Below are 12610 nucleotides of genomic sequence, written 5' to 3'. Positions count from 1 at the left end.
TTGTCTTTTTCTACCTGCTGTATTAGTGACCTTGAACTACAACCATTCCAAACTATCATCGTTAATCATAAATTCATTATGCTCTTACTATGACACTTGAATCTGATTTCCTTTTTTTGGTGAGAGGAAGAGTGAAGGTTACAGGTTGTTTTTCTTACTGAGGGTGTTGGTGGTGGTGCTTTGATTTTTTTTTTTTTAAACAAGGCAATTCTTAATTCATTGTCATGTTCACTAAGTATTCCCTTTATTGCAGTCAGTGTTTGAAATAGCTAATAAAACTAATTTTTTAAAAAGCCAAAGTAAAAAAATGTACACATAGATGGTGATTTGGTGATGTGTCTTGAAGCATTCCTTGTATACCAGTTGAAAAAGCACTGATTTACAGGAAGCAGTGAGTAAGACAGACAGTTAATATGGGATCTTCCCTCTTTTATTTTGATTCTGACCTAAAATAAGTTATGTCACAGCCGTGACCCAGAGCTCACGTTGAATTCCGGGGGTGCCGGAGAGGCACGACATCAGGGATACGGTGGGAACCCGAGCGGAGCTTGTCACAGGCGGCCTCCCGGGTGGGTCCCCAGTCACAGCTGAGATGAGGAAGGCAGCCCAGGGTCATCGGGAATCTCGGGGCTCCTGTGGTTTGGAGAGGACTGACCCCCGCCAACCCCCGGGGAAAATTTTGTAGTTAGCACAGCTCGATGTCATTAAATACATATGGAGAAGATAAGTCAGTGGTTTAGATAGACTCTTAGTGTGTGGACTGAATTCCCTACAAAATACCTTTAAGGTGGTTTAACTGCAATCCAGCTGCAGTGAGAAGCATCAGAGTCTTCTGAACCAACAGAATTGTTTCCCATGACAATTGTTACTTAAGAAAAGAAGAAACGTACAGGAAAAGCGTTAAAGGACCCAGTTACCTGGATAGATACAGACTGTTTCTGTCCCTGCGTCAGTAACAAATATCTTTGAGCACAATCTCTACTTTTAATCAAACCTGTTAACTGCATACGGACCTATTCTGACTGATGCTTTGACCCAAGGTTAAAAACTCTATCCGCGTTTTGTTTTGGTGCTTCCGCAGCAGGTGTGGAAAGCTCCGCCCACGGCTTCCTAGCCTGGGGTCCCCCCGACGCCCCTGTCACTCCGTGTTGGGGACGAGGGCAAAACCAGGGCTGCCTTTGGTAAAATACCACACACAGCACCGTGGCTGAGGGCACGATGTCCCTTTAAATCGTGTTCTCTTCTTCCTCCTAGATAATATCATCAAGAGGATATTTAATATTCTGAAGTTCACCTGGGTCCTGTTTCTGGCGACCGTGGACAGTTTCACAACGTGGCTGAACTCCATCTCCAGGGAGCACATCGACATCTCCACCGTCCTGAGGATCGAGAGGTGCATGCTGACCAGAGAGATTAAAAAGGTAGCACTGCTGGCATGATTCTGAAAGTCAGTATCCAGAACCCCAAGTAGAATCAGACAAAATCCGTTCTCTCTAGACAGTCTTTACATAACCCCTTTGCTTTTTTGTATATTTAAGTCTGTTCCATGCTCAGAATGAAAATAATCAGACGCCACACACACACACACACACACACACAGTCCCGGGATCTCGGCCAGTGGGTCCTTTCTGTCCCCTCCCATCACCACCGTTCGCAGCTGCACAGGCTCTGCCGTGTCTTATAAAGGAGCATGTTGTATAGTCTGGCAAGTTTGATGTGAAACTTCTCATAGGGAAAATTAGGATATATGCAGAGCCACAAAATACAGCCACAGATGGTTTATAGATTACATTTGAAAATAATAGTTCATTGCTGGAAAAGTTACTCTAACTTAGCAAAATTATCTACATATAAGAAGAGATTTCTTTTTCAATATTTTAATTTTATTTTTGGAGATGTAAGTGACATATTAATTTCAGGTTTACAGCGTAATAATTTGGTATTTGTATATATTGTGAAATGATCACCACAGAAAGTTTAGTTAGCATCCATCACCACACCTTGTTATAAATTTTTTTCTTGTGATGAGGACTTTGAAGATCTACTCTCTTACTAACTTTCCAATATGCAATACAGTATTGTTAACTGTAGTCCCCATGCTGTACATTGCATCCCCAGGATTTATTTAGTTTATAACAGAAACTTTGTACATTTGACCATCTTCACCCATAAACGAGAACGGGTTTCTTGTTTGGCATGACCCAGTAACATCGGGCACCGTTAATTCAATGAGTTAATGTCGATCCCCAGCTTGACTAGCTTGGCTTTTCATCCTATTCAAGGTGTGCGTGATGGTGGAGGGTTGTCCATATTGAGAAGTGCCAGGCAGCTGCACAGGCCAGTGCTTCGTAAGGACCGTGACAATGTCTCCTTCTCTGCAGGGCAACGTCCCGACCCGGGAGAGCATCCACATGTACTATCAGAACCACATCATGAACCTTTCCAGAGAGTCGGGACTGGACACCATTGATGACCATCCTGGCGCCACTGCAGGTATACAGACAGCCCACAGGATGGACAGCTTAGATTCCCACGACAGCATCTCCAGGTACGTCACGTGCTCCACGATGGTGTTGCTTTTGACAAAGGTAACAGAGGTGAGAAATGATGGGTGAGGTGCAGATTAATCAGAATCATGCAGGGTGCCCAGCCATTCCGGGCTGTCTCTGTGGCCACAGCCAAGCAGAGCATTGCCCGTCCCTGGACCGGGCAGATAGAAGCAGGAATCAATAATAACTATTAGCAAGACCTGTATGATTCACAGCCACAGGACTGGGATTTCCAAGCTGGAGTCAAGTCAGACGAGCCTTCCGCATCACAAAATGACTAATTGTATCAAGAGCTGCCTCTTTAATGCCTTTAAAATGCTGCTCCAGAAAGAATCTTCTGTTCTAGAATCTTCTACCATCTATTGCTATCCTTGATCTTTTCCTTTCAGAAACGTTACTTTATGGTTCGTAATTTTAGAAATTTGAGAAGTGGTTCTGTCTGCCCCCATCTTCCACATTGTGTGGTCACAGCCCTGCTTCACACAGGCACCTGCGCTGACCTTTCACCTGGGGCTGCACTAAACACTGTGCATGGGTTTCTTCACTTTATCCTTAAAAGACCCTTAGAGATGTACTGTAATCATCCCCATTTGACAGAGACATGAGCCTCTTCTGAAATTTCATGAGGCTATAGACTGTTTCCCAAAGGGAAAAACCACACATAATTACAAATGTTTTATGTAGAACTTCAGGGGTTTCACGGGCCTCCAGAATATTACATGTGAGACTGGCTTAAGAATAGTGGTTCAAGAACCAAACTCTGAACCAAATGAATCAAAGAGAAAATTAGAAAGTGAACTGAAAATCAGTTGTTCATAAAATAAACGTACATGATTCCTTATTCCTGAAAGTTACTTATTAGTAACTTTCAGCTGCATAACAACTGAGAATATGGTCAATTAAGAAAGTAACTAAATACTGTAAATCACAACTTTAGGAGGTTGAAGAAGAAAAAGAAAATAAAGACTGGCCAAAATAAAATCAATTAACTGCCTTTAAATCTGATCCAAGATGATAAACATAAAGCTGCACCCATAGTCAAAAACTGTGAGGCAGGAGATATTTAAATCCATTGATTACTTTTTAACAAAGACTGTCAAAATATCCCAAACATTTTTAAATGGTCAGTCCGTCAATACATTTACTAGTAGAAAGCCAATACCTTTAAAATTATTTTTTAATGTTCTTTTACTCTTTATTTGTAACCTAAAGAAAAGGGAGACAAAATAGGTTCATTATGTCATTAGTAACTGAGTGAACATATTTGCCCTTTTCTTAAAGGCTGAGCAGAACTTCCAGTTTCTTTGTTTAGGAAACTTTCAAATCATGTGTCTGCATTAGAGTCCACAGGAAGCCTTGCCGATTGCTGGGGAGGCAGTGACCTTCTCTGGGAGGGACTCCCAGCATGAAAGCTTGCTCTCAGACACCTGTGCCCTGCAGCAGGATAGTGTCAACCCCAGCGGGGACACGGGGACACACGCGCTCCATGTGGCCCGGCCCCTTTCCGAGGACCCAGCCTGCGTGGAGCCCTCCTACTCACCCCATCTCACCCACTTTTCCCTCTGGCAGACAGTAGAGGGGCTTAGGGTGGGAACCTAACAAATGAGTTTGTATTCCCTTTGACTTACTGGAATAGTCCCGATTTCCTTCAAATCCAGATGTAAAATAGCACTTTTAAAAAAATGGTTGTTTTATGACATCAGATATCCTCTACCTTCCCAGAAAATAAATTAGTTTAAGTTCCTTCAGGAAACGGTGACATTCTAAGGAACATTTCTAGATATGACCAGAGCGGTTATCATTTGAAATGTGTGCTGTGTGCCCCTGGGGTATCTCGATGAAGACATCGTCTGATTAGATTTGTCATCTGTTATTGTGAAGCTTCTCCTCTTCCCTTTCACTTTTAAAACTGTCCTGGCTTGGATGACAAATTAGTCCCCTGCAAATAACCCAATAGGCTGGGGTTGTGTGGGGTCCGAAAGTGGGCTGATGTGACAGTACAACTCACCTAAGAATTAACAAGGTTAATAGGAGTTTGGGGTCAGAGCAATGATTCCCGTGCAGAAAATCGAGCAGGTGAGGGCGCACAGCATCTTTCTGCTGCAAACTCCCAAAAGGCCATCATGGGATCCACCTCTGAAAATATGAAATGACACAGAAGCTCACAGATCCAGTTCCATCATCTCATAAATGATGAAACCGACCCCGAAGAGGGGAAGCGCTTTATCTAAAACCCAGCAGGCAGCCAGTGTCGGTCGGCATGGAGACCCAGGCCCAGGCCCGCTGTGCTCGTCCACTGCATTCCTAGTTCATCTCCCCATCATCTCCTCTTTTTGTCCAGGACGGGTTGACATCTAAAGGAGTCAGTGTCATTTTTAAAAATCCTTATTAGAGACCGTTTGGTTGCCTGTGTGTTCCCCTCTCTCATTGCCCGAGCCCCGTGTTGGCCATGTGGCTGTAACGTGCAGTCAGGGTGGCCCCTCCAGAGCACTCGGGGCTTGGTGGGGGAGCTATAACTCCAGGAACCTGAAACCCTTTAACGGTTCCATGAGAACCTCGAATTCCCTACTCCCAGAGGGGACCCCAGAGGTAGCTCCATTGTCCTGAATGGTTTCCATTTCTGCCCCATGGTCACTGCCTGTGGGCGTCTGACTGTGCAGCCAGCACACAGTAGGTCCCCTAGTGCAGCCACATGTGATGTTCATCCAGGAAGTCAGCCATCCAGTATCACAAGGGTCAGCCGGGTCACTCATGCTCAGGCTGAAGATTAGCGCCCCAGGAGCCTCTGTGTCAGGCACTTTGGGGGGTGTGTCCCTCTCTGGGGTTAAACTCTGCGTGTGAACTGCAGTCACACCTCTGTCTGAGCTCTGTTGGCTGTGTCTCCAGTACTGTGATCACCCAGTAGCAGCTCAGCCCTAACTCTGCCACCCTTCCTCCCTGATTGTCGGGTGACAGGAGCTGAGGATTTCAGCCAATGGGCTCTCGCCCTCGTGACATCCGCCAACACCTAAAACGTGATCCGAAGAAAACCATTCATTAGGCTCAATGAACAGTTAACAGACAAAATGGCCCTGCCACTGCTGGATTTCCTTTGTTGTTGCCTTTTACCATTTTGTTTCATTTTTTTGATGTTGGTTTATATCCAGTTGCATATCAAACCAGCATCTCTTCTCCAAGCCATCTAGTTTGGTTCAACTGAATATCACTCAGAAAATGGGATGGAAAATTCAGTTTGTTGTGGTCAGTCCTGAGCTTCCCTCTTTCCCTTTGGAGACTGTGTTTAAAAAAAAAAAAAAAAAAAAAAAATGGACATTTTTATATAAACTTTACATGAGCAGATATTTCTGTGTAATCAGTTCAGCTACAAAATGCTCTCAATGAACTCAGAATTGGGTGGGGGGCTGTGAATAAAACATGTTTCCTTTCATCAAAAAAAACTCAGTTGTAAAATTGGAAAACTACGAATTCTGCTCTGTGAGAGAAAGGTCGGGACTTGTCTTTATTCTAGTTCCCTGTCCCACCCAGAGAGTGACATTTCATCGTTTATCAGCTGTTATATTCTTTTCAGCCCAGTACTGCTGTGTTTTATCTTCCCTTTTCTGTCCTGGAGGCCCCGCTGCAATGGTCGCTGTCCGTGGTGCTGGAGTGGCGTGTGGTTTGCTGCATGGCGGTGTCTGGGTCGCTGACCGTGTGTGACTCATGTTCCAGCGCTGTTTTAACACTGTGTCTCTGTAACTGTTTGCGCTGCTAGCTGCTACACGGAAGCAACCATGCTGTTCTCAAGGCAGTCCACCCTTGATGATTTAGATGGACCAGAAACTGTTCCTAAAACAAGTGAGCGCGCTCGGCCCGGGCTCCGTAAAATGCTCAGCATGGATGTGTCCTCTTCGTCAGCTGAGAGCGCCAGCTTAGCCTCCAGGTGCTCACACGTGCATGCGTTGTCCGTAACCGTGTCACCTCCCCCCGGGTCATTGCACAAATGAGTTCTTGTGACCTGTGTGTTTTTGTTAATTTTTATTTTAAGAATGTGCATGACTAACCAAAGCATAACCACCGCCCTTCCTGGGATACAACTGGTCATTCCCAGGACAGCATTCTATTAAACTAACTGCTCTTTGGTTTTTGTCTGTTAGGAGTTTCTTTAAAATCCTACTATAAACATTGTCCTTCATTTTGTAAGTATTTCACACTTCTTATTTCCAAAGGAACAAGCATGTTTCCTCCTTGGTTGAGGGCTCAGGTAGGTGGTCCTCACAGGAAGAAATGGGTCAGGAAGGGCAGGAAACTTTTTCTCATGATTTCATCCAAAGATCCATGAAGTAGGGGAAAAAAACCCCAAAATCCCATATGTAGTCACGTTTAGTTGATACAGAATGAATCTGTCCACGTTTTATATGCATAATTAACATAAACGTCAGGACATATTTTACCATTGGTTTTTTTAAAAAAATATTATTGTGCAGTAGAATATATCACCTTTGTAGACCTTAACTTGTTTGGTTTGGAAACGATTACTTTGAGCTTAAGTTTTCTCATTAAATCCTATGATAAAACAATAATCATTTAGAAATGAAATTACTTGCGTAAAAGCCAAAAGCTCTTTTTTGAATTGCCTTTGAAAAGTCAGCAGGAGCACAGAAGCATGACCTGCATTGTGCTTATCCTGACACCAAACAACCTACCCAAATAACCCAATCCAAAACTAATGTCAACGTTGGCAAATCAGGGGGGTGTTGAGTCCTTGTTGCCGGCAGCTATGTATCTCAGTTCAGAGCTGCAAGAGGCTGGTGCCTAGTGTTTCTGGGAATGCCATGGCCATTTGAGATGTCTCTGGCTGGCACATGCTATGCCATTCCACTCTGTTGATTCCTGAACGTACCAGGATTTGCTGAATCCCTTTGGGGACAGACCTCATTTAAAACCACAGAGAGCGTGCCTGTGATCGTTTACAATCCCACTGGAAGTTAGACCTGGTGTGGGGCTGGCTCCAGTGGTCTGAAAACTCAATGGGGTGATCAGTCAGTTTCACGGCCATGTCTAATCAAGGTAAGTCTTAGCCAAAAGCTGGTTGTCTTGGTGTTCCGACAGCCTTCTACATGATGTGCACGCTTAGAACCAAAGCCCTGGGGACACTGAACACCCCTGAGTTAGGATCAAGAGCTCATACAAATGTGGTTCTTCAGTCTCAGGGCTCAGCCAAATGCATTCATTCATTCATTCACATGTGTGCTCCAGTGTCCGTGACAAGAAAAATGGGTACAGTCTGCGCATTTGAGCCTCTCAGTGTTTACGGCCCCAGCTGCTCACACATGCCGTTCAGATAGCAGCACCTTCTCAGAGTCTAACAGATTATCACTCTACAGCCAGCAGGCTCTGCATCTCTAGATGACTTTTGCCCCGTCCCCTTCAGGGCTGGGTGTGTCGAGGTAGACAGTATAGAAGGCAGGCTTTGAATTTCACGGCTCTGGCTGCTGTATTTCATTTCCAGCTTTTCCTGCACGGACCTGGCAAGGAAAGTTAGAAGGACAGGAGGATGCGAGAGAGAAGAACAGGAAGCAAAAGTAGAGTGAAGATAATGGCAGAGGAGCTCATGAAAAATGAAGCTGGAAGGGGAGCTGGTAGCGGAAAGTCGTTGGGAGGAGAGAGAGCAGGAGGGCAGCCCGAGCTGGGGACTCAGCCCTGGAGAGAGACCCTCAGGGCAGAGAGTGGTGGGCGGGGCCTCCACATGCCAGGCGGTGGGGAGCGGGGGACCGGGAGGTGGTGAGCATTCAGTCAGATGTAAGAGGCACCAGTGAGAAAAGGCAAAGGGTGGAAACACAGGGAGAAGCAAGCCTGCAGGAAGTGCGCCGTGTGTTATAAAGCATGCCATTGTCTTGCCAACGGTCCATCATTCCTGTCCTCCCCTTACGGATCTGGGGTCCATTGAGAGTAGAGTGTATCTTGGCTAAGACCTGCGGACCCAGCCAGCTGAGGCTTCTCGTTTCCCTGAGCGCCTTTCTTTAAAATCCATACACTGGGAGGTGAGCTGAGCTCACTGTGCCTTGATTGGAAATAAACACCAGGCCCCGTGGCTGGGAATCTTGATGGGATTGAAAACCTCTGCTCAGGAGGGTTTAGCACCCTGGGAGCCTCAGCCCAACCCACCGTCTCTGCGGACCAGACAGATTATCCAGAAGCAGCAAAGCAGATGGAACACGGGGGAGCGAGGGGGCGTTTCCCCCCACGTGCCTGGATGCGCGGCCGTGGGTGCCCTCGGGAGGGCGGGGAGTGGGATGCTGAGACCAGGCGGTGCCCGTCCCTGTGTCCCGACAGTGAGCCCACGCAGTGCACGATGCTCTACTCGCGCCAGGGGACCACAGAGACCATAGAGGAGGTGGAGGCCGAGCAGGATGAGGAGGCGCCTGAGGAGGCCAGGGACACCCAGTCCCCGCAGGACCCCACGGAGGACGGCGACGTGGAGGCCCCGCCGTCCTACAGCAAGGCCGTCAGCTTCGAGCACCTGTCTTTTGACTCCCGGGACGACTCGGGGGGCCAGACCCACATGGCGGTCAGCCCCGACGACAGCCGCTCGGACCGCCTGGAGGCCAGCATCCTGCCACCCCTGACGCATGAGCTGACGGCCAGCGAGCTGCTGCTGAACAAGTAAGAGCCTCGGCCACAGCGAAGGCCACAGCCGGGAGTGTCCCTTAGTGCCCGCTGGGCTGCTGGGCGCAGAGACCCGTGTGCAAAACGTCCACTCGGATGTTTGCAGGCAACGTGCTGCTTTCAGTACTTCCTGCACCGCAAGTAGGAGCCAACTTGGTGCTTCTACCACCGAATCGCACAACCAGCAAAGTGTCTGTAACAGACGTGTGTGCGCACGTCTCTTTTTTATTTATTTATTTATTTATTTATTTATGGCTGCATTGGGTCTTCGTTGCTGCATGTGGGCTTTCTCTAGTTGCAGTGAGCCGGGGCTACTCTTCTTTGCGGTGCATGGGCTTCTCATTGTGGTGGCTTCTCTTGTTGCAGAGCACGGGCTCTAGGCATGCGGGCTTCAGTAGTTGTGGCACGCGGGCTCAGTAGTTGTGGCTCACGAGCTTAGTTGCTCCGCAGCATGTGGGATCTTCCCAGAGCAGGGCTAGAACCCGTGTCCCCTGCATTGGCAGGCAGATTCTTAACCACTGCGCCACCAGGGAAGCCCCTCAAGTCTCTTTCTGTAGCACAATATGAGGTTGACGCCGCAAGACACCTGGGGACCCGGGAAGCAGGGAGGGACAGCAGGGTCACGCCAAGAGGAAATCAGTCGTCTGGGGGAATTAAGACCCACGTAGTGTCACGCTGCTTATTCTAACAGGATGTTCCGTGACGATGAGCTGGAAGAGTCGGAGAAGTTCTATGTTGGGCAGCCCCGCTTCCTGCTGCTGTTCTACGCCATGTACAATACGCTGGTGGCCCGCTCGGAGATGGTGTGCTACTTCGTCATCATCCTCAACCACATGGTCTCGGCCTCCATGATCACCCTCGTGCTGCCCATCCTGATCTTCCTCTGGGCCATGCTGTCCGTCCCCCGGCCCAGCAGACGGTTCTGGATGATGGCCATCGTCTACACAGAGGTAGGCCTCGGGCGGAACTGGCCTGCCCATCACAGGGCATCACTCTGGGTGGGCCTGCCCGACTCCAGACAATTTCACATAAACGGTTAGTGAAACGGATATTCTTAGGTGGACACATGATTATAACCAACAGTCACCTGGTGCCGGTAATTATATTTATCTTTTCACATTTCACACCTCATACAGCATAGGGGCTAATATCATTCCATCTAACAGATAAGGAAATAGCCTCAATGAGATTAAATAATTGCCCCGAAGTTACCCAGCTAGCGAGTGGTGGGGGAGGCCTTTGAGGTCTGGTGTCTGCCCTGTGGTTTCAGCCACCAAGACGGTAAGTGAAAGGCAGAAACAAGCACGGCCCCGGGGCCAGTGCACAGTCAGTGAGTGGACATTGGATCAGACAATACAGTAAGCACTTGGAACAGTTTGATGCAGCCTGCGTTTTTCCCATTTTTAAACCTAAAGCCAATTTCCACACATCAAAACACAAAGTCACATGCCCACCCCCTTAAAAGTCTGAATAACAGAAAAGGAGAATTGCCACCCCGTTTTCATCACCTGTGAGGGGACAAGAGACACTCTGCCCAAATGTACGAACCTGCTTTTCTGTCCTGCCCTGTTGTGTACGTAGCAGTTCACAAACTCCCATGGCAACCATAAAACTGGGAGTAAAAGGGAGGCTCTTACAGACTTTGCTCCTTGGGCCATCACAGTTCTTTGTCATCTTAGGTTTGTGAAGAAGCCTCATTTTCTTACCTGGCTCAGAAGGAAAGTTTTCACTAACAGTGGAGCTGCAATTGCTTCTTCAAGAATAGTACTCATGATGGTGTAGAGTTAGAGTCTAGAAATTTTATAGGTTTACAAGTAATTCAACAGCAAAATTAAAACAAAGTTATGTATTAAATCATCTCCAAAGTATTCATTTTAAAGTATTGCTATCATGTATCTTATTTCCATAATAAAAATAAAAGATGTGAAGCCAAATACATATCCATGACTTTAATTAGTCTGTCTAAATAATGGCTCTTAAATATTACTTCCATTACATGACTTGGTGATCGGGGCATAAGTGACTCCCTGTTTGGGGCCTGGGGATTCTCCCCAGCGCCTCTGCAGGAGGAGCTTCTTACCCCCGCGTGAGGTAAGGGCAGGTTCTAGGAATGTGGAGAAGGGAGAAAGAGCCGCTGATGCACAGCTTTCGTCTTGAAATGAGATCTTCCCGGTTCAAAGTGGGGCTCTCCATTTTCTCTGTCACACTGAGGCGTTGTTGACGTTAATTCCCTCCACAACCCAGACTTTGGGCCACAGCTGGGGACTATGCTGGGCAAGAGGCAACAACAGAAAGTTTTAAAAAATGGTCGTTCCTGTTTCTCAATGGTCGCAGATTCCTGTGGCAAACTGATGAGTGTAAACGGAGAATTGCCTACAGTTCAAAACCACACTGCATGGGTGGGCGCCGGTGCAGAGCGCGGCGGGTGCGCGGCCTCGTGTAGCCGGGGTGGGGGGACTCGTCAGCACAAGGGGGGGACGTGGGAAGGAGGAGAGAAGTTCGGCAAAGGACGAAAGCAAAGCGAGTCCAGTCCTTGCGAAGAAACGAAGGCGTAAGGCAGCTCGGCGAGCGCAGGACGGACGGACCATGATGGGGCTGCAAGGAGGCTGGAGGGGCGGGCAGCAGAGGTGCCCAGGGATGCCTGTCCACGGGGTTTACGCTCAGCCCTCGGTCCCTTGGATTGAAGGAGTTGAACGGGACATGACTCCGTCAAGTGTGTGTTTTAGCAAGTTTTTATACAGAGTGAAAGTGGAGGCTTGGAAAACAGCCTGGGTGGGAAATATCAGGGTCCGGACCGATGTCACCACAGGGGGGCTGAGAGGAGGGGGCAGAGGAGCAGGTTCGGGAAGGGACACTGGGTGGGGTGCACGGGGGGGTGTGGATGGGCTCTAGCTTCTGTGTGGGTACCCAGTGTGCGGGGTGCAAGCACCAGGGTAAGGAACGCAGGGCTGCTCTTCACAGAGGCTGGACTTTGGGAAGAAGCGTGAGAGGAGGAGGGCTGAAGGGGGACTCTAGGTCAATGGAGGACTTGTCAAACTATTCTTATTGATGGATTATGTGTAGTGAATTAACCCCTGATGACGCAGACGTTGGACGATGTTTCAGTGTCCATCTCTGCAAACATCTCCACGTTTGCACCGTGAGCTAGTTACTGGCACGATTGGCAAGATTTTGTTTCATTCACTTTTATTTCTTCTTGAGGACTTCCAGTGAGCAATAAAATGGTGAGAAGAGAGAGATGAGAATAAAGTAATATCGTGTACAGCGAGCCTGTGTGGTTTGCTCCTAAAGATTACAAATTCAAGCAATACCGTAAAGTATAAAGATCTTCCTGTTCTTGTTGGTTGTAATTACCATATGTAATAGCTGAATACTTGTGTAAATATCTCATTGAATCAGTAGAAATTAGCCAACTC

At 47.6% G+C, this 12610-nt stretch overlaps 1 protein-coding gene across 1 annotated transcript in view; it reads left to right on the top strand.

The window, feature by feature from the left end:
• Positions 1-12610, top strand: part of PIEZO2 (piezo type mechanosensitive ion channel component 2) — a 350107-nt gene that overhangs the window by 311894 nt on the left and 25603 nt on the right. Inside the window, exons 35-38 of the mRNA XM_061169133.1 lie at positions 1255-1421; positions 2382-2548; positions 8862-9191; positions 9886-10144. Coding sequence (XP_061025116.1) covers positions 1255-1421; positions 2382-2548; positions 8862-9191; positions 9886-10144 — 923 coding nt within the window. The remainder of the gene's footprint in view (positions 1-1254; positions 1422-2381; positions 2549-8861; positions 9192-9885; positions 10145-12610) is intronic.

This window comes from Eubalaena glacialis, chromosome 15 (assembly GCF_028564815.1).
Source record: "Eubalaena glacialis isolate mEubGla1 chromosome 15, mEubGla1.1.hap2.+ XY, whole genome shotgun sequence".
Taxonomy (NCBI): Eukaryota; Metazoa; Chordata; class Mammalia; order Artiodactyla; family Balaenidae; genus Eubalaena; species Eubalaena glacialis.
Note: the sequence above shows the minus strand (reverse complement) of the source record. Positions and strands in the feature narration are given on the sequence as shown.